The sequence below is a fragment of the Artemia franciscana genome, chromosome 21 (genome assembly GCF_032884065.1).
Source record: "Artemia franciscana chromosome 21, ASM3288406v1, whole genome shotgun sequence".
NCBI lineage: Eukaryota > Metazoa > Arthropoda > Branchiopoda > Anostraca > Artemiidae > Artemia > Artemia franciscana.
The window spans coordinates 16803426-16830800 of record NC_088883.1 but is presented as its reverse complement, the minus strand read 5'-3'; the positions used below and the strand labels follow the sequence as shown (position 1 = coordinate 16830800).

Below are 27375 nucleotides of genomic sequence, written 5' to 3'. Positions count from 1 at the left end.
ATGCATCTGGGCCACAACGTAAAAGTTTAGTACAATAGGCCAAAAACGGAGAATCGTTTTTCAGTATATCGTTAAGAATTCAGTGGGAAAATATTTTCCTTTGAAGAGATAACTCTTGAAAATCATCATCTACATCTACATATATATATATATATATATATATATATATATATATATATATATATATATATATATATATATATATATATATATATATATATATATATATATATATATATATATATATATATATATATATACAGTTTTCCAAGATTTCATATAATTTTTTGTTTCTCAAATGCAGTCATTTTTAATTCCGACACCCTCACTACCGATTATAGCCTAAAATAAAATGAAGATTCTTTCTCGTTAGTAACAAACTCGCTCCCCTTCTATAGATTGATTCAGATCGTTGTCTTCAACATATTTCACTAATGCATTTACCCGTCTTGAAATCTTTTGTATATGCATTATATTCACTGTTGCTACAAAGCATAACTGTGCTTCCGACTTGAATTTGCTTATTGATATTACGTATCGGGGAAACATCTTGACCTATCTTAGGGTTAGCCGGCAACCCCTTGTAATTTCTACTGCTATGTTAGACATTCTATGCGTCATTTCTCCATTGCTAAGGCCTTCAACATCCAATAGACTAAAAACATCCATTACTAAAGAATATGCCACGAATAATATCCTTGATGTTGACTAACTGGACTCTTTTTCAATACTGAGATGAGTGAACTTTACGATCTGGAGTGCAAAGTGTCGCTGACCTTCAAAACCAGTTTTTTTTCTGGATTACAAAGATCCACCAGAACCAAAACCAGTAACATAATATTGCGTCATCTTCACATGTAACAATTGGACCATAATCATTTTTTCACAATCGGAACTTCCCCACTTGACTAAGAGACTCTAAAAATTCCTATTACGCAACAACCAAATAAATCATGATTTGATGGATCCTGAGATTTTCCTGGCCCTTGCGTTTTTTTAACAATCAAAGAAAACAATTATAATCTTGAAGAAAATATTCCTTATTACGTAACAACAAAAACTATTACGCAACAAATAAAGAAATCATTTGCATAAGTAAACAAACCCCTATTATGTAAAAATAAAAAGAAAACAAACCCTATTACGTAACATAAAGGTGTACTAGACCTTTACAGGTGCGCTACAGCATTGCGTATGACCCAGGTATGCGTAAAAACGTTTTGAGGGGCTAGTAGCTCCTCTAGTATACCCCCTATGGGCGTGCTCAGAGTAATTGAGCGCCCACTACTTCTGCACCTTCATCTTTTTTTTCTTTCTCTCCTTCTCCATAATTTCACTTCCCCTCCTACAATTTTTTTTACTGGTTAGGGTCGATTGCTTCTTTATTCCTTCATTCAGATTGCTCCGATAGTAAAATAATTCCTAATAAGAATGCAAGTATTAAGCAGTTTTCACACTGTTTACTTAATCCCCTATGCTAGTACGCGTAACCTTTCGCTCTTAAACAAGTCCATTCACACTAGGCTAATGCAAAAAGAAGAAAAAAATTGCTGCCTTTTATTTTTAAATTGTCTATATTTGAATATTGAACCTACCCTTGATGCAAAACAAGTCTACAAGGTAATAAAAGCAAACAAAAACGTAAAAGTTTTGTGCATAGAAGAGCTGGGATGCAATTAAACTAGAAGCGAATCCGAAAACCAATAAGAAATCACTAAAATCAATAATTATAATCTGAATGTACGAAAGTATTTTGCTGAAATACATATTCAATTCAAATCAGAACCAGAGATTTCATGGACAATAAATTTTTCATTTCTGTCCCTCCTGCTAATGGGGTTAAATATAATCCTAAGTAATATAAAAATATTTGTTGATTTTCTTGCTTTTTTTTCTAAAAAAAAAAAAAAATCAAATGTAACACAAGGCCATGTGCAAAAGATTGCAGCTTTATTGTCTTTGGTTTTTGAAAGTCCCTTTATTTTGGATTTTGAGCAAAAACATAATGCCAACCCAAAAAATCAACAATGTTTTGCATTTAGCTTAGAGTCTATTTTAAACTGGAAGCGACTCTAAGCATTCACTGAAAAGAATTTTTTACGACTTGATGAAGCAAAAAATTAGCTATTCTAGAGTTTACTTCTGAGGAGGGGATAATCCAGATTGGGTTAACCTATGGTAGCTTATAGGACGGAAATAAGATAGAAAAAAGGAACTTTACATATAACAATGCTGTTATAATTGCATCCCCACGGGGCAAAATCTAGCCCGAAGCTACATAGTAAAAAACTACTTTTTTTTAAATTAGTCTTGTTTTGCATTTTGAACCAACTGTTCATGAGAAATAAGCAGAGAAATAGCAGAAACTCATTAAATCAGCGAAGTTTTGAGCATAGACTATGGTGACCGGCAATTATTCCCTCCGGAAACTGCCCCCCCCCCACGCGGAGTATATAGAAAAATAGAAAATTATGGAGTCTAATAGAAAAAATAAAAGATGTAAAAAAAATTCACAAAAAGAATATCATAGGCAGCACAATAGCGATGCCTATGTAAAGAACGATGTTGGCACAATATTTAATTTTTTTTTCTTTTTTTTTTGGTTTTGAGACCAGGGCACTTTGTATGGAAGTTGTCGTAGAACCATCAAAAAGTGCTTATTCGTTTGAAAATTGAGACAGCTAATGCCCATTGTAATAGTCGAAAGTGATTGGAGGGCAAATAGCCCGCCCTCTCATGCCCATCATTTCCCCAAGCACTTACAATCAAAATTTGAGATAGCAATTTTGTTCAGCGCAGTTTAAAGGTTCGGAAATTATGTCTTTGAGGGATAACAACCCCCCCCCTTCTCAACCCTCAGGGCAATGGTTATTAGTTGTGGCCTAGGGCATATAAGATTATATATAAAAAGCGTCATCGCATTAACTTTAAAGGGGGGTCATTGGATCGATAATTATAAGTTCTAGTGCCTTTTTTAAGAGTCAAAATGATCGGAGGGCCTCTACCCCCCCCCCAAAAACACACACACATCGTATTTCCTCAAGAGGCATCTAGTAGAAATTTTTTTTTCAAAATAGTCCAAATATCATATAACATTACTTTTGGGGTTGAAACAAACCCCCAGAGCTTGGGGACTAGAGTAGTAAGTTATGCCCCAGGACATTTAAAATTTTTATGGAAGGGATGGGTGTTTAACTTTAGAGGAGGCTCATTTGGTTGAAAATTAGAAGTTCTAGTTCGCAAGGGAAAAATATCAGAATATGTATATATTAAACTGACAATCCATGGTAATTATTATTATTTTTTAGTAAAATGCAAATTATGTTCTGGCCTTGAGAAGACACGGTAGTTGTCAGCAGGGTCGCCAACTTGCACACTTTTGGTGTGAATTGCACTCTTTTTTTTTCTCAGAGGGGATGCTAAAGAGTAAAAATCCCTCTTTTTGGAAGTTACTTTTCATTCACTTTGAACGTCAGTAGTTGGCGACTTCGTCAGAAGTTTAACTAACTCAAGTAATAGGATTGCCAACTTGCACACTTTTGGTGTGAATTGCACTCTTTCTTTTATCTCAGAGGGGATGCTAAAGAGTAAAAATCCCTCTTTTTGGAAGTTACTTTTCATTCACTTTGAACGTCAGTAGTTGGCGACTTCGTCAGAAGTTTAACTAACTCAAGTAATAGGATTGCCAACTTGCACACTTTTGGTGTGATTTGCACTTTTTTCTTACCTCAGAGAAGATGGAAAAGAGTGAAAATCACTCTTTTTCGGTGTTAATTTTCATTCGCTTTGAACGTCAGTAGTTGGCGACTTCGTCAGAAGTTTAACTAACTCAAGGAACAGGGTTACCAACTTGCATACTCTTCGTTTGAAATGCATTCTTTTATACCTTAGAGGTGATGCATAAGCAGCGGCAGCCGTACGCATGCGAATTTTTTTACTTTCACTCTTTTTTTTTTAGCAAAAATTACTCTTTTTTGGCCTTGATTTGCACTTTTATGGAAATCAGCAGTTGACAGCCCTGGTTGTCAACCCTAATCCTTTTAATTTTTGTTCGTTTGGAGTTTAACCAGGTTATCTATTGTAATTTCTATTCGTTTTGGATTTCATTTATTTACCAATGGTGATTTGTGGTAGTTTTGCACTTGGAAGAAAAACTAACTCGTAGAATTTGACAACGCTTTCGTCTGTAAATACTTAAACCATAAGAATTTGTTGGTTCCCAAAGCCAACTATGCTTTCAAAGGAGATAAACCTTCTTTAACTTTTTGGTGCCATATATTTTTAGCTTAATTTTGACGATTTTTCACCCACTTTTTTCTTTCTTCTTTTATTTTTTATTTGATGCCCTTCTCCTATTTTTTTTTTAACTTACTGTCAAAAATTGCAGAAGTTCATAAGGAAGTCTTTAAAAAAAAAATGGATTTGCGGCTTTTTACTTAAGTTTTTAATATACTTGTCGTATGTAAATTGCTCTTTTTCCCTTTCTTTAGCACTTCTCCAGGAAACTAAAAAAACACAACTAAAATACAATTCTCAAACCTGGAAAACACAATTTTCCACGGTGGGGGGAGGGTATTTTCGGGGGATTTATTTCCCCTTATACAACTTCAGATCCCTAGTGATGAGGAAATCCTTTTGGTTAAGGTAAACCTACCAATCAAATACTCTATTATGAAACAGTATATAACCCACAAAAGTGAAAACCACTTGAAAATTCAGAGGAATGCTAGAAATTTGTCAAGAAAAAATTCACTAACGTAGGGATAATTAACCAAGGCGAGTTTAATGTCCGTTATGGTCACTCGCTGAAAAGCAATAGAACTAAAAAGGAAAGCATGGCTCTGCTAGACTTAATTCTTACTTATGGTATAGACCAGCTTATTGAATCCAACACTTGCATTGATGTTCACGGTCATCTTGACTTGACTTTTTCTTGACTGGTAAATCGAAACCCCCTAGTCCTCTCGCCTCTCAGTTTCGTAAGTGCTTTGCATTGGGATCATTCCTGAAGGCCTGGAAAGTTGTTAACGGAGTCTCTGTGTCAAAGACAGACGGTGACCCTACAATGCAGGATCTATTTGTCCAATTAGTCTCTTGCCCAGTGTAGAAAAAGCTTTTAAGAGCATCATTAACAATACTCTATCACTGCGTTGATGCACATTAGTTATTGTCTGACACACATGTGGTTTTCATAGTAAACGCTCACATTATGGTGTCTAATTGTGTAGAACCAAGAGTGAATTGAGCTTCTGAAGGGCATGATGTTCGTTTTCTCTCCTTTGACATTGCAAACGCCCTTTGATTCCGTATTGCATGGAGGTCTTCTCTGTAAGCTATATTCGCTCTGTAAGCGACCACCCCTCTTCAACGTGCCTAAAATCAACCTAGGGTGGTTACAACATGACGACTACGTCTGTGTTTTGCAATTACATGCATTGCCAAGGAGGAGTCCATCAGAGGAGTTGTCAAAGCTTGTTCCAGACACAGCGAAACCTTTCGGTGACCTTGTCAAAGTACAGCTCATTAGGACTATCTTGTGCAAAGGCAACCTGGCACAAATTCTTGAAAACAAGTTTTGTCTGACAAACCGTAACCATTTGGAATGACCGCCCAGTAGAGGTAATCCTGGAAGTGCTTCTCTTGAGGCAAATAGCATTAGCAAGCAGCATGCCATCATTTGCAACGAAGTCTGTAATATTACAAAAATAGGTTGCAGCCCCCCCTCCAAAACTCCACAGAACTGTACATTTACTACACGTTTTTTTCCTTACTTTGTTTAATAGATATAATTAAAACAAAACATAAGCTATAAGAAAGAAGAAATTTAATAAGACAACATTATATTATTCAAAACATAATAATAGTAAATGTAAAAGAATTCAGAGATAGAAAAGGTACCTTTTATTTTGAGAAGGTTGGCAACTTGTACTATATCTGATAACTGCTCCCTTGTGACATAAATTTCACCTTTATAAATATATTCCACAATTGCTTTCAAGTCCATTGCTTTTACACCAGGTGGCATAATTAAAACAGGGTGACCAGTTATATTATTCACCAAAACCCTTTGGAAATAAGTTGAACAGGCAGATAAAATTAGCTAGAAAACAAAAGATCAATTAGCTTTTCCTTGAATAACACAGGAAGAATGAGAGAAGGAGGTATGAAATCCTACGCCATTGATTGAAGGGATTTACCAAGGAAAACTCTAGACAAGGAAACTTAAGATATTTTCTTGGTAAATATTTATTATACATTTACTCTTAGACAAATGTGTAATAACAGAAACACAAGCATGCTTGTACATAGGAGGAAGAGAGAAGAATCCCCCCTCACTTTAAGAAAGGTTGAAGGGCGGCTACAAAAACTATGAAACAATTCAGGGAAAATGCAACAAAACCAAAATATTTGTGATTAAATACTCCCTTTTCTAAGCATCTGGTCCCCGGCTCGTCTCCAACGGACATCTTTTGGTTGTCCTTCAAGATTTAATAAACTAGAAATTTACATATAAGAATTTTTGAAGTAAGAGGAAACAATATTACCCAGATATGAATACCTGGCAAGGATGTTTCTTTAGGTCAAACTTGAAAGAATTTTTTTTTGTTAATATCTTCAATTCTGTCACCTGGAAGGGACCTTCCAAACCAGGAGCAAATTTCACAAACTCGATCCTCCCTCCTGCTGAGTACAGATATTGAAACAAAGATGATAAAATGTCGGGTTTCAAGTTGTTGTCTGAAATCTATTGCAAAATCTGCTAACAGAGACTTGCAAGGTCTCCTATTTCAAGTTGTGTATGTATACTACTGATGGCCTCTATTTTTTCTGGACTCCCTGTTGTTGGATCAACAGTGTGTCCAAAATGGTGAAACTTGGAAATGACAGCTAATACTTGGCTAATACTAAAGATATAGTCAGTTAATATTACTTTAATATTTGTTCTCTGAAATTTTTTGAGGAAGTTGTCTTTTCTAATAAAAATATGAGTATGTAATATGTATCCAGGGTGGTTAATTGACCAGACTTTTCCAAAAAGAAAAAAAAGTTTCTAGAGATTTCTAAGAAAGTCCTGGAGACAACTCAAGAAAAGGATGTTTTTTTAACATATATGCCAGGGCTATGTGAGAAGCTAAAAGAATTTTACAGAGCAATGGTTTAATGGTAGGTTTAAAGAGTAGCAATACTTTGGGTAGCTTTCAAAATTCTGGGAAGGATTGTACTTCATTGGGGCAGCAAAGTGGGGTAGATCCCATGTAATTGTAGAAGCTCATATGTACGATATACTAACCAGAACTTGGAAATGAGATTGCTACAGCATCAAGACTCTATTTCATTGGCTTTAAAGCAAAATTCCCTACCCGAAGTTTCATGTCAGCTCTATTAGAACACATTTTGATTTTCCGGGCCATTTGATCTTGTTCAAAAATGTCTCTTTGATTTCTAGGGACAAGGGTTTAAAAATTTTTTTTTGGGGAAACTGCTGAAATTAAGAAACTTTTATTCAAGAACATGGCTTTAAATAGACACAGTTGAATTTGGGTTGAACTCTATTTGTGATAATTTATTGAAAACAGATAGAGTAGGGTTCATTTCACCCAATGCAATTAACCTCTGTCCAATTGTTAGTTAAGATAAAGCTACGAACCAGAGCCAGGAAGGTCAAGAAGATTTGCTTCCAGTATTGGTTTGAAAAAAAATAAGATTATTAAACAATACATAGTTATTCTATTTTGTGTATAATTTATTGTCTTTAATTGTTTTATTTTCGTATTTCTGCTGATGATAGTCACTGCATATGTGACCAAAATATCCAGTATTTTTTGTGAATTATCACTGTCTTTTACTTATCCCTACTTGAACTTTTATTTAAATTAGATGTCATCACAGTGCTAGTATTCTGGACTTAAGGGTGGCAATGAAACAGGTGGAAACTGATTGAAGCTGTAACCACTTGTTATAAACAGCCTAAAATTAGTGTAACCATGACCAAAAACTACTGTTAAGAACATAACCAAAAATATACTTAACCTAGGTATGCTGAATCCAGTTAAGATAGTGCTGGAATACTGGTTAATAAAAGGTCCATTAACTTACCATTCAAACATATGTACTCTTAGCAAAAACAAAGTAAATTCATTATGCATGCCCTCTCTTGAAGGAAATACTACAACAACAGCATTCTTACTTTACAACATGGAGAGAATATATGTAAGAGGATTTTCAAGGTTACTTCGACTTTAAGTCATGCAGGTTTAAGGCAGGAAATGAGATTAGTAGCTGGCTTTGTATTAAATCAAGAGTTAAACAGAGTTGCATTCTATCTCTATTATATGGATCATCTTGATGTACTTTATCCTATGGAGCACAACAAAGACAATGGAAGAACATGGAATCAAATGGGAAAGTAAAACTCTCCTAGACTTAGATTATGCTGACAACTTATGCATCCTTGATGAAAGTGTTTACAAAACGGAGTAACTTTTAAGAATTTTTGTAAGTTCAAGTTGCAAGAATAGGTTAAAAATTAATGTCAAGAAAACTAAGCTGCTAAGATTAGGAATAAGTAAAAGTGAACAGGTGGTATTTGGTAACAAGAGGATCAATCAAATGGATAACTTCACTTACCAAGGCAGTATTATTAGTGAGGATGGTGGGTGCAGTGAAGCTGTAAAAGTAGAATAGCCAAGACCCAGTGTGTTTTTTCACAGTTCAAAAGGTTTGGAAGAACAGGAAGAAAAGTGTGCAAACCAATATTAGAATATTGGAAGGTACAGTGATGATAGAGGTCAAGTGTGGTTCTAAAGCATGGGTGCTCAAAAAAATGGAAGAGAATTTGATAGATGTTCTCCAGAGAAACTGCCTACAGATTGTTTTAGTTGCCTGACTAACCATATCTCAAATAGTAAGCTGTGCAAAAAATGTAGTTGCATCCTGCGTTCAAGGACTATAATCAGAGAAAGGATGAGATGACTAGGAAACATTCTGAGGATGAAAGATGACAGATAGTCATAGATTGTCCTTCTTTTCCAACAATCTAGGGACAAATGAAAAGCAGGTCATCCCTGAATGGAATGGGTGGATGCCATAAGGAAAGATTTCAGGAAAATGGGAACTTCTTGGGAGAGTGTAAAAAGGGAGGCCTTGAATAGATTAGGGTGGAGGAAAAGCATATATAGCTGTTTGGCCCCACTTGACTTGCTGTTACCTTAAATTGTATTATCCAGAAAAATAAGGGGAAAATCCAACACAACTAACTCACTGTTACAGTGAGTTAGTAATAGTAGCAGTATTTCATGTGTATTTATTCTGAAAATAGTTGAGATATTAAATGACATCTGTATTTTTCCCTTGTCAAGGAAGATCAACTGTTTTAAAATGCCTTGTAGTTCTGTATAGGGTATAGCCTATGGCTATATCTGGTACATTAGCCTATAGCAATTTGGAAAGAGAATGATATTAGGAAATCAAATGGTAGTTATATTTGTTACTATTGTTATTTTTTTCAGAAAAGCAGTAATTTTTCAGAAAGTTAAAAAAAAAAAAAAAAAAAAAAAAAAAAAAAAAAAAAAAAAAAAAAAAAAAAAAAAAAAAAAGTGGCAAACCCAAACAATCAGAAAGCTTTTGTATGTAGCCTAAGGCTGTATCTGACTCCATTATGGTAGGAAGGAGGGGGCTTAGATTCAATCGTAACAACACTGGTTATTAAATTTCCATCAAATGGAGAGTCTAATATTAGATTTTGGTACAAAGTTGAAGTTTTTCTAATACATGTGTGGCAACAAGGTGAGTACACCATTTGATGTTCCTTTAATCACTCTTCTCAAATATAACTATAGACAATTTTGTAGCAAATTTAATTTGGAGCCCTTAAAGTGACACTTTGTTCCTTATTAGAATTAAATAAAAAAAAAAAGTTTTTTTATACTGAAAGTAAGGAGCGACATTAAAACTTAAAACGCACAGAAATTACTTCGTATATGAAAGAGGCTGCTTCCTCATCAACGCCCCGCTCTTTACGCTAAAGTTTGACTCTTTCTCTCAATTCTTCTTTTTAAAACAGTAAAAAAAACTTTAGCGTAAAGAGCGGGGCGTTGATGAGGATGCAGCCTCTTTCATATACGAAGTAATTTCTGTGCCTTTTTTAGTTTTAATGTCGCTCCTTACTTTAAGTTAAAAAAACTTGTTTTTTTTTTATTTAATTTCTGAACGTTTTTGAATCAATGCATGTTTTGATTTTGGCTCTCCGCAGAGGAATAATCAAAACGAAATTTGCATATTTTTTTTTTTTTGCTAAATGGCTTTCTCATAATTTTGATCGAATGATTTTGAGAAAAAAAGAGCAGGGGACGAAGCCTAGTTGCCCCCCGATTTTTTTTGGTTAATTAAAAAGGCAACTAGAACTTTTAATTTTTTACGAATCTTTTTATTGGTAAAAGATTTACGTAACTTATAAATTAGCTTACGTAAAGAACTTTTGTATTCTCATGTTTTTATTACATATATGAGGGGATTCGCCCCATCGTCAGTACCTCGCTCTTTACACTAAAGCTCAAATTTTATCCCAATGCATTAAGAATGACCCCTGAATCAAAAAAGCCGTAGAATAAATAGTTGAAATTACTAAAAATACTTTAGCATAAGAGCGAGGTATTAGAAGGAGGTGAGCCCCTCATATGGGTAATAATTTCTGTTTGTTTTAAGTTTTATTGCTGTTCCTTACTTCCGGCTGAAAAAGCTTTTTCACATTTATTTTTCAATTGTTTTTTTTTTTTTTTTAATAATGCTAGTAAATCCTGCTCTCCCTTCATGGAAATTTTCTTCTCCCATGACAAATTCTCGATGGAAAGTTCCCCCAGCGTATCCCCCTCTTCTCAACCCCTCCCCCCAACCAAAAAAATCCTCCTGAAAACGCCTGTATACTTCCCAATAACCATTATTAAATGTAAGCACAGGGCAAAGTTTGTAACTTGTTCCCCCTCCCACGGGGACTGTGGGGGAGTAAGTCGTCCCCAAAGACATAGTTATAAAGTTTTTCGACTACGCTGAATAAAATAGCTATCTCAGAATTTTGATCCGTTGACTTTGGAAAAATAATTAGCTTGGGAGGGGGCCTAGGTGCCCTCCAATTTTTTTGGTCACTTAAACAGGGCACTAGAACTTTTCATTTCCGTTAGAATGAGCCCTCTTGCAACATTCTAGGACAACAGGGTCGATATGATCACCCCTGGGAAAAAAAAACAAAAAAACAAATAAACACACATCCGTGATCTGCCTTCTGGCAAAAAATGCAAAATTCCACATTTTTGTAGATAGGAGCTTGAAACTTCTACAGTAGGGTTCTCTGATACGTTGAATCTGATGGTGTGATTTTCGTTAAGATTCTATGACTTTTAGGGGGTGTTTCCCCCTATTTTCTAAAATAACACAAATTTTCTTAGGCTCGTAACTTTTGATGGGTAAGACTAAACTTGATGAAACTTATATATTTAAAACCAGCATTAAAATGCGATTCTTTTGATGTAGCTATTGGTATCAAAATTCCATTTTTTAGAGTTTTGGTTACTATTGAGCTGGGTCGCTCCTTACTACAGTTTGTTACCACGAACTGTTTGATCATAGCTATCAGAAATTCAGAAAACTACCATAAAACAACCATAAATACTTACTTTTTGCATTCCTTAATATATATTACCTGACATTACCCCATCCCCTGATGGATGAATATATAGTCACTCTACATACTTATGCTATATCATGCTATTTTCATTTATATATTTTGCAGTAAATGCTAATTAATTGTTACAGACAAAAAAAAAGTAGTTATGCTATTGGGTGATATTTTGAATATTTATTGGATACCATTCTAGTTTGGCAGCTCCATGGAAAGATATATACTAATAAAGTAAAAGTAGTACCATTAGGTCCTTGTTTTAGACTAAGAAAAGAAAAATGAGAATGGGTTTTATAAGGTCAACAAAACTACTGGGTGCAAAAAGAAGTACCAGTACAAAACAGAAGTAGTACCATTTTTGTTTTCCTTTGTTTTTTTATTAAGATATTTCCTTTTTTAGAGCTGTCAAACTAGAATGTCACCATTTATGGTCTATTTTAGGCAATGTTGATCAATCAGGAAGAGGGGGGAGGGGAAACAATGCAGTATTATTGTTGATATAAGTATGTATTTATGATTACAATAGAGTAGATTTCAGAATTTTTGTGGCGATTCCAGACAGTCAATAATAAGGAAAAAGATATCACTTATTTTATGCTCCTTCTAAACATCATGGTTACCCCCTTGCTCTGCTGATGGCCCTTGGTATAGCCCTAATTATATATTTTTCTATTAACTGATTCTTGTGATATATCATAGGTTCTTTGTTAAAATAAATGTCTCCAGCCTTGACTTGGTGAAATCTAGTTTCAAAGAAAGTCAGTCAAAAAATTTAAGTCAAAAGTTGAAAGCCCATCAAATTAAATCTACCTCTGCTATGAATATCTTATTTATTCAGACTGACTGACTGATCACATATCCTTTTTTTCTTTACTCAGACAGAAAATGACAATGAGGTAGTCTGACAGAGCAATATTGGCATAAGCTCAAAGGGGTATGACTCATGCATTGAATCTGATGAATGAATTTTTTTATAATAGATTTTAATGAAGTAGCAGCTCTATTAAGGATAGATCTGTTTCAGTTGAGAATAATTTTGTTCATCAAAAACTTAAACTTGCCACTTTTGAAACTTACCAGTAAGTTTGAACTAAAACTTGCCATTACTGGATAAGTTACCCAGTGGTAACTTATGTCTTGAACACTAGTCTAGACCTATATTAAGGACTTTGATTTTGGATTTTTTTCCCCTTCTGAACACATCATTCAATGCTTTTTTATGGTCTTTCTTTAATTATTGCTTCTGGTACAGATTCTATTTTGAGCTTGTAAAGGGGGTCTTGAAAGGTAATCTATTTATGTCACCATATCAGTAAGTGATCATTACTTGAAGTTGGTTTAAAAACCATTAAAAACATACAATTCATTTATAAATCAATTATTCGAAAGTAATATATTCCAAAGGCATTGATTTATAACAATCTAACTCCACAAAAACTTCAATTTACTAATATTGTCCTAAGATTCTTGATGTTTTCCTGATGTATATATAAAAGGGCATGTTTTCTGCACATAAAACTTTGCAGTAGCCTAACAATAGCAAACAGAAAAAGTAAACAACAAATTATAGGATGCTTTCCCTCTACAAAAATGACAGGAAATGAATAGAAGGAAAGACAAAATATTTAGAAGAGGAAAGAGAAAATATATTAGAAACAGGCATAAACAAGAGCTAAGAGCTCATATGGCGCTTGTGAGAAGGCAAGAAGAGCTAAGAGCCAAGAGCTCACATGGTATGAGCTCTAGCAAAATTCTAAGAATCAATAGATTGATTTAAAAGGAAAATCAGAGGCTTAATGCTGGTCAGGATTTAAAATAAGAGCTCTGAGTCATGATGTCCTTTTAAATATCAAAATTTATTAAGATTCTATCACCCACTCATAAGTTATAAATACCCCATTTTTTCTAATCTTTCCTCTCCCTTTAGCCCCCCAGATGGTCGAATCTGGGAAAACGACTTTATCAAGTCAATTAGTGCAGCTCCCTGACACACCTACCAATTTTCATCATCCTAGCACGTCCAGAAGTACCAAACTCGCCAAATCACTGAACCCCTCCCCTCAACTCCCCCAAAGAGAGTGAATCCAGTACGGTTACCTCAATCCCATATCAAGGACATTTGCTTATGCTATCCACCAAGCTTCATCCCAATTCCTCCACTCCAAGCATTTTCCAAGATTTCCCCCTCCAACTCCCCCCAATGTCAACAGATCTGGTCGGGATTTGAAATAAGAGCTCTGAGACATGAATTCCTTCTAAATAAAAAAATTTCACAAAGATCTGTTCACCTGTTCTTAAGTTAAAAATACCTCAACTTTTCTAATTTTTACAAATTAACACCCCCCAGCTCCTCCAAAGAGAACGGATCTGTTCCAATTCTGTCAATCACGTATCTAGAACTTGCGCTTATTCTTCCTATCAAGTTTCATCCCAATCTCTCCACTCTAAGCAAATTCCAAGATTTCTGTTTCCCTCCTCCAACCCCCTATGTCCCCTGATCCAATTCGAGTCGAAAATGGAGCATCTGAGACATAAGATCCTTTTATATATATATCAAGTTTCATTAAGATCCAATCACCTATTTGTAAGATAAAAATATCCCAATTTTCACATTTTCCAAGAATTCCGGTTTCCCCCTCCAACTGCCCCCAATGTCACAGGATCTGGTTGGAATTTAAAATTAGAGCTTTAAAGCACAAGATCCTTCTAAATATCAAATTTCGTTAAGATCTGGTCACCCGTTCATAAGTTACAAATGCCTCATTTTTCCAAATTACCCACCCCCCAACTCTACCAAAGAGAGCAGATCCGGTCCCATTATGTCAGTCACGTATCTTAGACAGGTTTTTATTCTTCCCATCCAATTTCATCCTGATCTCTGTTTTAAGTATTTTCTAAGATTTCTGGTCCCCTCAACTGTCCCCCCCCCCCAATGATGCTGGATCCAGTTGAGATTTAAAATAAGAGATCTGAGTTACGAGGTCCTTCTAAATATGAAGTTTCATGAAGATCTGATCACTCCTTCATAAGTTAAAAATACATCATTTTTTCTAATTTTTCAGAATTAAGCCTCCCCTACCCCCCAATAGAGTGGATCCATTCCAAATATGTCAATCATGTACATAAGACGTCTGCTTATTTTTCCCACCAAGTTTCATCCTGATCCCTCTAATCTAAGCGTTTTCCATGATTTTAGGTTCCCCCCAAACTCCCCAGATCCGGTCAGGATTTAAAATAAGAGCTTTGAGACATGATATCCATCTAAATATCGAATTTCATTATGATCTGATCACCTGTTCCTAAGTTAAAAACACCTCATTTTTTCTACTTTTTCAGAATTAACCACCACCCCCCCCCCCGCCTCAACTACCCCAAAGAGAGCAGATCCATTCTGGTTATGTCAATCATGTATCTAGGACTTGTGCTTATTTTTCCCACCAAGTTTCATCCTGATCCCTCCACTCTAAGTTTTTTCCAAGATTTTAGGTTTTCCCCTCCCAACCCCCCAACCCCAATGTCACGAGATCCGATCGGGATTTAAAATAACAGCTCTGAGACACAATATCCTTCCAAAAATCAAATTTCATTAAGATCTGATCAACCATTTGCAAGTTAAAATACTTCATTTTTTCTATTTTTTCCAAATTAACAGGACCCCCCAACTCCCCTCCCCCCAAATGATCAAATCGGGAAAATGATAATTTCTAATTTAATCTGGTCTGATCCCTGATGTGCCTGCCAAATTTCATTGTCCTAGCTTACTTGGAAGTGACTAAAGTACCAAAACCAGGACCAACAGACAGACCAACAGAATTTGCAATTGCTATATTTCACTTGGTTAATACCAAGTGCCATAAAAAGCATTGAATAATGTTTGTAAGTTTCCTACTAATTTTTGAACCTTAAATCATTCTGTAACCTAAAATCTATGGACAATGTAACACATTACTTTTTAGGGCTCAAAATGGAATTTGTTCCTAAAGCGTTTATTACATTCTGAAAGAGCATAAAAAAGGCATTGAATGATGTGGTTGTTTTCTTTCTATCTAAGTAATGGAAAAAAAAGGGAAAATTGGTAAAATTCTAGTTAATTGACTTCTTTCTATCTCAGAAAGGGTTTAGGTTAGGAAAATAAAACTTTCAGGAATGAATCTACAGACTAAAGTATGTCCCAGGAAGGTATTGTGAAGCAACTACCTCCAATCCTTCTCCCTCTAGAGGGCCCTGACCTTTGATGACCTTTAAAAATATGTTTGTTATAAAAGTGAAACCTTGCAAAATAGATCTTTTGCTTAATTGAAGTACAACAAAATTGTTTTCTGCTTCATAACTTTGCTCAATTCCATTTTATATGGTTTTAAAGATATGCAAATACATTTCCTAAATTTTGAAAAGAAAACATTGATATGGCTCAAAATTCTACTCAAATGACAGGAATTGTATTTTCAGAGCTAAAGGCAGAGAAAAAGCAACTAGGAACTGAAAATTAGGGTAAAATGTTGTTTTGTCAAAATTTCAATAGATATAGACCTGTCATTTAGGCAAATTTCAGGGCCCTCTAGAGGGAGAAGGAGTGGAGGTAAGTACTTTAAAATACATTCCTGGGACATACTTTAGCCTGTAGACCCATCCCTGAAAGTTTCATTTTCCTAACCTAAACCTTTTCTGAGATAACAAGAAGTCAATTAACTAGAATTTTACCACCTAACTTACATATTTCTCATGTATTTTGCCATGTCATGCTATCAAAAGGTAGGCTAACTTAATCAACTAGGCTACTCACAACTTAAGTCCACTTTTAAAAAATCAAGAAAATACAAAAACACATGGGAAATATAAATTGGGCTATATATTTTCACATTAGGGGGGTAAAGTGTAGTGCAACTGTAGTCAAATATATTAATTATAATTATTCTGTATATAATAAATTTGAATTGTTTTCATAGCCTAACATGTTTCCTTCTCAACAGCCCCTAATCTAGTGCTATGAAAACAAACTCTGTATTAACTGCATTTTTTTTTAACCAAATCTGATTTCTGTCTCCTTGGTTTAGGCCTAACCCTGATTTGGAACTTTCCTTAGGCCTACAGTCTCCACTCCTTACAGATTTATTCCCCAAGCCCAAAAGCTTTTGTACTTATCAAAAATTCACAGAAAGCAAATTCATAACAGTTTTTACATGTCAATAAAGGCTTCAGTACAGCCAAAATATAACCTTTTTAATGAGAGCATAGCCTAGAATCCACTCACTTTGTGTGCTTTGATCTCAGTGTTTTCGCACGATAAGGTCACATCAACAAACACATTTTCATTTAATAGTTGATTTATGACATAAGTCATACTAGAATGGTAATTATTCCATTTTAAACAGAGTTGATCCATTTCTATCTTTTGAATCAACTTTTCTAAACAAAATCTCAATTCTTCTTTTCTTACTTTAAAATCTAAGCAAATGCCATCTAATGAAAAGAAAAAATAAATGGAATAGTTAAAGGCATAAAAGCGAAATAAGCAGAATAGAAGAGTGTCGGATCAAGATTATTGCTTAGAAGGGACAATTATAGACTTTCCTGTTCCTGAGACTCCATGAATACCTTAGATACTACGATTTTTGTTCAAAGTGAGAATTTAATCTGTTTTCTGGGAACAAATGATATTTTTTATTTCATAAATATTATTTCTTAAAAGCGCTGGTTTTCTTATCTCACACTTTATTTCCATTACTTTTGAAAGACACATAATATTACCTATTTACAAAAGAACTTTGCTCTATCAAATATAGCCCAAGGTATAGGTCTAGCTATATTTTAGTAGGTTAAGTTGATAGAACGTGAAGCGTGACATTTATAAATGATATATTTGTATAGCACAATTGTAATGCAAAACTAAGCAATGTATTTACTATATAATCAGAAATGCACTTCCTTTTTTATACTATTTCAATATTCCTCTTAGAATGAATAAGGATTCAAAGATTTCATTTGAAATACTGTAATTTCATTTGCTCTTCTTAGCTTTCTTTTCGGCAAACGTGATCTTTATTTCTATCAGTTTAAAAAACCTTTCCACAAATAAGTTTTTCAAAAAAAGTAAAGAGTTTTATTTAGCCAAAAATGAGCAAATATAAAGTCAAATGATCTTCCAAGCGTAAAACTATCACAAATCACTATCAATAAAAAATGAAATCCAAAACGAACAGAAATTACAATAAATAGCCGAGTCAAACTCAAAACGAGCAGAAATTAATATTAGTAGGGCTGATAACCCCTATACCTTTTCAAGGTGAGAATATATTTTGCACTTTATTGAAAAAAATAATAAAAACAAATAACCATGTATTTTCCATTTAATTAACATGCAGTAATATTTATTTATTTGTTTATTTATTGAAAACCCGTCTAAAAAAATTGAAAAGGACGGAGCAGAATATATATATATATATATATATATATATATATATATATATATATATATATATATATATATATATATATATATATATATATATATATATATATAAAGAAAAAAAACAATAGTACGAGGCAAATATCGACAAAACCAATAAAAATCAAATCAGAACGCCAAATATACATAAATCAGGGACAGAATAAGAATAAAATCAAAACGAAGCAAATCCAAGGACAAAATATGAACAAAATCTAACGAAGCCAAAGTAAATTTAGACATACAACATCAACAATTTCATACATAAATAAACCAACAAAAAGAAAAAATTCTTAATTTCTCCGCAATAAATATATGTATTAAAACATAAATCACTTAAATAATATTGAACTAAAACGGGGTACCAATCATTCACTCGGAATTTAAGTTGTTTTCCCTTTGCTTTCATTTTCACAGGCCTATTCCTTCACCTATTGATAATTTTTTATTTATGAAAGTAAAAAAAAGTGAAAACATTTAAAATGGATTTTGTTTTCAGTAAAGCACAAATTATTGTTTTGGTCTTGAGAAGGTATGCGGCTTATCAGCCCTACTCATGTTAATTTCTGCTCGTTTTAAGTTTGACACGGCTGCTTATTGCAATTGTGTACCGAGAGAAACACTTTGGTTTTGTCGTGTTTTTTATTCCTTGCACCCCAATTTCAGCTTATTTCTAAAAAGTGGCAAAGGTCTAACCTCTGCTGTTTTTACGGAATGTGTGGACCTTAGGCCGGATTGATGAATATGACTTTGCATGTTGGAAAGCTTCGTAGAACTCTTGCCTGGGGCCAAAAAGGATTGCCTGGGGCCAAAAAGGATTGCCTGTGGCCAAAAAGGATGGTTTTTGCTTGTCCTTGAGCCAGAGCCTACAGTGTGTGAAGTGAAGTGGAGTTTTATAGCCTCTGTCAGAGAGAACTAAATGAAGTTATGCAGTCAAGCTTTTGTTTCATCAAACCATGTTTCTGCTTTCGAGTGGAAAGCTCCGTTCTAGCAGGCAAGCAGGTAGGCACCAGTTTCAAATTGAAGATGGACTAAAATCTATCAGTGTTAAATATATGCGGCAGTTACCTGGCCTCATAGCCAATATATCTTCTTTGAGTGATAAATAGAAAAATTTAAAGAAACAAAAAAGTGGCATTTTCCCACGGGTCTGAAAGTGCTGTTATCTATTGTTTCTACCCATTTCTGTTCGTGATTTCAGCTGAGTTTATCATACGATTTTTCGCACTTGGGATTGTAGTAGAGAAATTATATCAGATGTGCCTCTTAAACTTTAAAAGGTCTCTCATTGCTAAAGAAAATAGAGTTTATCCTTTGCTTCTTTCTAAGTGATGACGTTAGAAACTTGGCCTACGGTAAAAAAGTCAACTTTTGAATAAAGACAGATAGATTTTTTTTTTTGACGGCAGTCGATAGCTCTTGATGAGCTGATGAGCTTGAAGTATATGTCATCCATTTTTTGGTAGAAAAATTCGTTCATGAGATGTACGAGTTTGAAAGTTTAAAGGGGTTGAAAACTTGAGTAGTAAGGTACACACTGAAACCAAAAATAGGCCAATACCAATTGTAAGACATGTAGAGGAGTTTTAAGCAACAGTCGGCTGTTAGCTCATAGCCATCTTCGGCAATGAGGAGTTCGGATTTTTCGCTAGTTGGTGTACCTATTATTTGTTCCCGTGTATTTGATGGTAAGACCGATTTGGTTCCAGTAGTAAGGCATGTAGGGGACTTGTTTATTTTAAGATCCTTACAGATGAATAACTTCAGCGTTTAATCGAAGCGAGGAAACAAAACCAAAGTGTTGCTCTCACAACACTTTGCTCGGCGAAGCCAAACAAACATTTCCGCAACACCTCACGTTGCCCATACAACGTAGATACAGTTTCTGTTCGTTTTGAGTTTCATTTATTCAGTTATTTCTGCTCGTTTTTGGCTAAATAGAGCTCTTTACTTTTCTCTGGAATACTTGTGTTGTGGAAAAAGTTTTTTTAATCAATTTCTGTTTATATTTATTGAAATAGTCTTTTTCATGGAAAAAAATTTATATCTTTTTAGTTTTTTCTACAAAAATCCATAGTTTGGATTGATATATGTATGCTTGAGAAACTTTTCCTACAAATTTAATCCTGACACAAACAGCATTTCTTTAATTTTATAACTCCTGAAGTTGATCTAAAAAATAAAACTTAATATCAATCCCAAAAGGTTCTTTCTATGCTCTGTGAGAACTTGGATACACTTGCCCTTTTTTAATTTATTTAAATTGTAAGAGCAGAAGTAGAAATAGCAGTAGCCCCACAAGTTTTAACTTAATATCGCAGTTGTTCTCGATATATTGCTGATGTGTCTTATTAGCAACCATAAACACAATGCCTTTTGATTTAGTTTCAAGCATAATGGACCAATTACATAATTGTGGGAGGGGGTTGATATCCCGAATACCCCTAAAGACATAGTTGCTAGACCGTTCTACTATGCTGGATAAAATGGCTGTCTCAAAATTCTGACTGGATGCATCTGGAAAATAAATGGGCTGGAAAATGAATCGTTTGGAAAATAAATTGATAGTGGTTTGGGGTAGTTTTATGCTTGGAAGATTATTTGACTTTATTTCTGCTCACTTTTGGCAGAATAGATCTCTTTACTTTTCTATGAAAAACTCGTTTCGTGGGAAAAGTTTTTTAAATCAATCTCTGTTCGTTTTTTAATGACAGAGTCTTTTTTAATGGAAAAAAATGTTTTATATCTTTTTAGTTTTTTCTGTAAGAATCCATAATTTGGGTTGATATGTATATGCTTGAGGAACGTTTTCTACAGTTTTTAATTCTGACACAAACAGCATTTTGCTGCTTCCCCTTCAATCTCATTTTACTCTTACTAAGGGCACTAGACTTTTTCATTTTGAATCGAATTAGCTCCTGTAAAAGTTTCCATTATATTGCTAGTAATTAGAGAGTGGTTCTACCTATGATATTGCTTTAATGCTCTTTTGAAAAACCTGCATGGATGCAATTTTTTTGTTTAATCGAAATTCCTCCGTTTCCTAAAATTCCCTTAAACTTGAAAGTTTCACCCAAATACAACTTGGGGGGGGGGGGGTACGTTGCTGCAGGGTGACATTTCCAGGAAGACTCAAATTCATCTAAGATATTTTGATTGTCTAAGGACAGTTTAATAGCTTTATTTTCAAAGCCTTTCATCAGAGCACTTAAATATCTTTGTACCTTTTTATCATATTTGCAAAATTGCTATTAACAAAAATATCCATTTTGCTTTCACTCTCCTGATAAAAATCAAAAGTCATTCTAAGCTTTTTTTTTCTAAAGTTAAAGCAAACTTTTATTATTTTCGTACATGAAAAATGAAAAACAAAACTCTTTTTGTGTTTTTTCTCTTTATCAGCCCAGTACATTGCTGCAGGGCGACATTTAAAGAAGGACTCAAAAGCCATTCTAAGATATTTTAGGTTGGTGCGCTGGATTCGGGATCCCTTGTCTGAGAGGACGCGGGTTCGAATCCCAGTGTACCCAATTCTTCAGTTTGAGACGGGGGTCAGTGGCGTGACTCTGTAAGCTTAGCCAGAGTCGACCCAGCTCTAAATGGGTACCTGGAGAAATCTGGGGAAGGTAAACAGGAAGGGTGTGCGAAAGCACAGGATGGCTGGCCCCCAACCCCCCATTGCACTTCCTGGCTGAAGGGCCAAGAAACGGAGATCAGCACCGCCGGTACGGACTGTAAAGTCTAATGCCGTATCCTTTACCTTTTTTTTTAAGACAGTTTGATACCTTTATTATCAAAGTCTTTCATCAGAGAACTTAAATATTTTTATACCTTTTTATCATATATGCAAAATTGATATTAACAAAAATATCTATTTTGCTTTCACTCTCCCGATGAAGAATCAAAAGCCATTCTAAGCTTTCTTTTGTAAAGTTAATGTAAATTTATATTTTTTTCCCTACATACAAAAGGAAAAACAAAACTTTTTTTTTTTTTCTTAAGTAAAAGCAGTTTTTTATTTTTAATTTTTTCCTACATGAAAAATAAAAAAAACTTTTTTGTCTTTATCAGCCCAGTACATTGCTGCAGGGTGACATTTAAAGAAGGACTCAAAAGCCATTCTAAGATAATTTAATTGTCTGAGACAGTTTGATACCTTTATTATCAAAGTCTTTCATCAGAGAACTTAAATATTTTTGTATCTTTTTATCATATATGCAAAATTGCTATTAACAAAAGTATCCATTTTGCTTTCACTCTCCCGATGAAAAATCAAAAGCCATTCTAAGCTTTCTTTTATAAAGTTAAAGCAAATTTATATTTTTTTTTCCTACATAAAAATAGAAAAACAAGACTTTTTGAGTTTTTTCTCTTTATCAGCCCAGTACATTGCTGCAGGGGGACATTTAAAGAAGGACTCAAAAGCCATTCTAAGATATTTTAATTGTCTAAGACAGTTTGATACCTTTATTATCAAAGTCTTTCATCAGAGAACTTAAATATTTTGTACCTTTTTATCATATATGCAAAATTGATATTAACAAAAATATCCATTTTGTTTTCACTCTCCCGATGAAGAATCAAGAGTGATTCTAAGTTTTTTTTTTCTTAAGTAAAAGCAGTTTTTTATTTTTTTCCTACATGAGAAATAAAAAAAAACTTTTTTTGTCTTTTTTCTCTTTATCAGCCCAGTACATTGCTGCAGGGTGACATTTAAAGAAGGACTCAAAAGCCATTCTAAGATATTTTAATTGTCTAAGACAGTTTGATACCTTTATTATCAAAGTCTTTCATCAGAGAACATAAATATTTTTTTACCTTTTTATTATATATGCAAAATTGCTATTAACAAAAATATCTATTTTGCTTTGACTCTCCCGATGAAAAATCAAAAGCCATTCTAAGCTTTCTTTTATAAAGTTAATGCAAATTTATATTTTTTTCCTACATACAAAAGGGGAAACAAAACTTTTTTTGTATTTTTTCTCTTATCAGCTCAGTACATTGCTGCAGGGCGACATTTAAAGAAGGACTCAAAAGCCATTCTAAGATATTTTAATTGTCTAAGACAGTTTGATGCCTTTATTGTCAAAGTCCTTCATCAGAAAACTTAAATTTTTTATGCCTTTTTAATACACATGCGAAATTCCTATTAACACAAATATCTATTTTGCGTTCACTTTCCCATTGAAGACTCAAAAGCGATTCTAAGCCTTTCTTATAACGTTAAAGTAAATTTATATAAACTAAAAAGAGAGCACCCTATTTGAAACAGTGACCACTGAAATTGTTTTGTTCGCCTTAATCCAGTTCACCCAGTGTTCATTCAGACTTCGTCCAGTTAAGACCAGTGTTGAAAAAGGATTATATTTTGAATAGTGATTTCAGTGTTACGCAATAGAGCAAACTTATACGTTTTGTAAAAGTACTGGATTTAATTACTCAGTGACGAAGAAATTAAATCTTTTTTGGATACTTTTTCTGGATAATTTTAATGAGAAACAGACGAAGGCTGGCACGTCTATAAATAAGAAAGGCAATTAAAAGGTAACATTTTTCTAATTATCCGATATGCCTGGGGGATTCGAAATTATTTATAATTTTCTTATAAATGGAATATCATTCTAAATTCACGCTCTGATTTAATGTTTGCTGAAAGCCATTGTTCCGCCGTGTCTATTTTGTTGCCTTCACTTTGTTCATAAGGAATAGTTATTTGCTGTTTTCAAATAATGAGCCCAATGCAATTAAAGAAGCAAAATACAATATTGTTCCAAATTTACGCTCTTTATTTACTATATGTTGTGTTTTTTCACATAGATTTCTTTATTCTAGCATTCGTTAAGTACCAATCAATAAAATTAGGAAAGTCCTATTAGCATCCGTTTTCTTTTGTGTGTCAGTGAAGTTAATTGATTAGTTTTGTCTGTTAATTTATGTCAGCTATGAAAATTGTAATGTTCAATAAAAGACTGTTAATACTATCGCTGGTTTTCATTTTTTTGCTTATCACGGTAGTATGGTAGCAATATGAACAGAACCATAATTATTTATAAGGAAAGAGTTAAAGAGAGATAAGCAGAACATTTTGAAAATGTTCTCTTTATCAGTCCAGTACATTTCTACAGGGTGACGCTTATTACTACTATTTCTATTTTACCTAAAAAAAATACGAGTTTTCTAGGGCTCAAGTGGCAACACTGATGCAATAGATTTTTTATAAATGAAACAACATTCTAAATTTACGCTCTGATTTACTGTTTCCAAATCCATTGCGCTTCCTAAGATAATGTTCAAACCTGCATATTTTTCTCAATAGTATATACCGTGTGTAAGCAATGAAAGAATTGTCTAACTTACAGGCCTTAGCCTAACCTTCTCTGGAAGATCCAACTCAATTCTTGAGATACACTATTTTGACAATTTGTATGCGCATAGCGTTTTTTTTTTATTTAGTTCGAATTTCCCCTCAATACTGTAAATGAAATAGTCTGGTAGTAGTAGTGGTGGTGGTTGTAGTAGTATTGGTAGCATGCCAATATTGTCTTTTTGATCACATTATCATTTCCTGAATTGTCTAAATTAATATACTCAGTTACTCCTGTGTTACACACTTTTGACAATCCTTATATGCATAGTGTGTTTCGATTTAATTCAAAACTACCCACAAAATTCTCTGAAAGGCTAACCTGAATACCCTTCGTCTTCTTGGAAAGTAAAGTTTAAACATGCATACCTTTCTCTAACAAACAAAAAAAGATCATTGTGCCCATGTCGCTCTTTGCTTAGACAGTCCTATTGTGCTGCCTATGATATCCGAAGTGGAAGAAAAAACTTAGTATGCACGCAAACCCCATGGTTATCAGCAAGAGTACAGACTTATATTTCTACTAGCGCTAAAGTTTATGTTACCAATTTTACCGATTCACCAATTTACCTTAAACTTTTGATCTTAATTACAATACACAAATCTAAAACTCTAGTTGAGCCCCGCCATAAATGGTGCAACAGGATCAGCTACAGTAAGGCAGCTACATTTTAAGAAGCTTATTCACAAATTACGGTTAATACATCCCGAATTTCTCAATCATTATAAGGTGATTAGAAAAGTCTATAGTAATACCTGCCTCCTCTTAGCATTCTTATTGACTCTCCTTTCTTCAAAAGATAATTTGAAAAGTTCACGTCTGTAAATAGAAATTGCTTCAAAACTACTATAAATAAGGGAAATATAATGGTGTTCTCCTTAGGCCTCATTAGTGATATTTGCCTTGTTCGCTTCAACGCCCAAAAATAAAGGATCCTTATTATCTGTCAATTAAGATCAGCCAATATAAGCCACTATATCAATTAAAGCCACTTTCTAGCTGTTAGAGAAATTTCAGTTTACCTGTTTCACTGGCAAGGATTCGCTTAAGCGTTAATTGCAAACTAAACCAAAATGTAGGCAAAGCTATGATTATGCTACGTTGCTAACAAGTTGAATCAACTATTTACTTTTTGAGCTACTAATGGCATTGTTTGAATCAGTTTACCAATATCAAGTGCAGAAGAGTGCGTGACCAATTAGGAAGAACCGTATTGGTACCAGCCAGCCTATAGGCCTTAAATTCCTGGGGACAGGCAGATCGAGTACTAGTACTTCATACAAGCCATCCAATTCCCTCGTTTCGTAATTTTTAACGTTTCTTAATATTGTTTTGTTCTATTGTGTTTGCTATGTGTCAGCCAAGAGAATTATATTCCTTGACAATTGTATATCAAAAAAAAAAAAAAAAAAAAAAAATCACAAAAAAAGAAAAAGAAAATCAGACAATGAAATTGGTGGAAATGAGTCAGCAGATAGAGCTGCCAAACAATCAGTTAAAGAGAGCGCCCTATTTGAAACAATGACCACTGAAATTGTTTTGTTCGCCTTAATCAGAGACTAAAATAGTTAAAAAAAGCTGAGGGTCCAGGCGGCAGAAGGCGCCTTCCCAGGGACGGTGCCATAACAGATCATACTATCCGGGACTATCAGGTTTGTTTTTGCAGTGAACATTCTGCAGCCGACCAGATTATTGTAGTATGAGAACTCACAGGAAGGTACCTTGAGTGCAGGAAAGAAATCCTAGAATGATTTATTGATTTCAAGCTGGCTTTCAATATATACACTGCATATAATCAAAATTATATACAACAATGCACATGGCCATGTTCAGACCAAGCAGGCTAAATTGAAGAGCCTGCCACAAAATTGGTTGTGCAGCAACTGCAAAGTTGGACACTCTCCCTGTAACACTTTTTGGATGCCATACTGAACATTAACGGCGTGAACATCAATTAAGCTGGAAAAGTCAGCGACCTCCACAAGAAACCAGAAACCAAGTCCAGTCTACAGGCCTAAACCTTTGAACTAGAATAGGCTACAGCCAATAGCTTCATCATAAACCCAAAGAAAACAAAAGCTATACACACCACTAAAGATCTAAACTCATCTCCTGTTCATATCATAGTAAGTGACAGTACAAACTTTACTGATGATCAGGTTCAGGGAGCCTACTATCATTAGACAACAATTGTTCTAACGACAATAAAAGAATCACCTTAGAAGTACGGGCTTTAAATAGTTGATCACTTGAAAACAAGCACCTCTTGATAGAACTGAAAATACGACTCTTTGATTCGGTAATTATTCCTGTTACCGTATTCACCTTCGAAACGTTGAAACCAAAGGATGAAGATGAACACAAAATCTTGGCTGTTGACACACAAGTGTTTTCCACTTTACAAAAGAAATAAGTATTATTCACGGAGTCTCAAGTAAAGATTCGCGAAAGTAACTGAAGCAAGAAACCATAATAGTTCAATAAGTGCGAGCAAAGCAACTAAAGTCGTTGAGTCATATACATGAAATGAAGAAATCGTGCTTGACAACTTCGTTCTTGACGGAAGGCTCCACCACACACACAATCATGGAAGACCTAGGAAGAGATGGCGTGTTAAGTCTGGAGGCGACCTCTTATGGCTTCTGAAACAAGCAGACGACCGAAAATCACTGAAGACTGATCGATGAACGTCTTATAGAGATGGCCCTCACATAACCCAAAGGGGCATCTGGGATGTAAGTCAGGTCATATTTTGTATGCTGTTATCTAGTAAATTTTTTTTTCTTCTTCGTTTTTTCTATTTCTAGACTCTAAATATTATGTAGAACCTGAAGCTTATGCATCTGTTAAGTTTTCAATTATCACTTCAAATTATTATCACCACTTCA

The 27375-nt window shown here is 34.2% G+C and overlaps 1 protein-coding gene across 1 annotated transcript in view; it reads right to left on the bottom strand.

Annotated features, from left to right (window-relative positions):
- LOC136040785 (uncharacterized) overlaps positions 1-17106 on the bottom strand; it is a 57491-nt gene extending 40385 nt beyond the window's left edge. The window contains exons 1-2 of the mRNA XM_065725113.1: positions 16926-17106; positions 5899-6100 (exon numbers count right to left, since the gene is read on the bottom strand). Coding sequence (XP_065581185.1) covers positions 5899-6100; positions 16926-17057 — 334 coding nt within the window. The 5' untranslated portion in view covers positions 17058-17106. The remainder of the gene's footprint in view (positions 1-5898; positions 6101-16925) is intronic.
- Positions 17107-27375: the final 10269 nt, after the last annotated feature.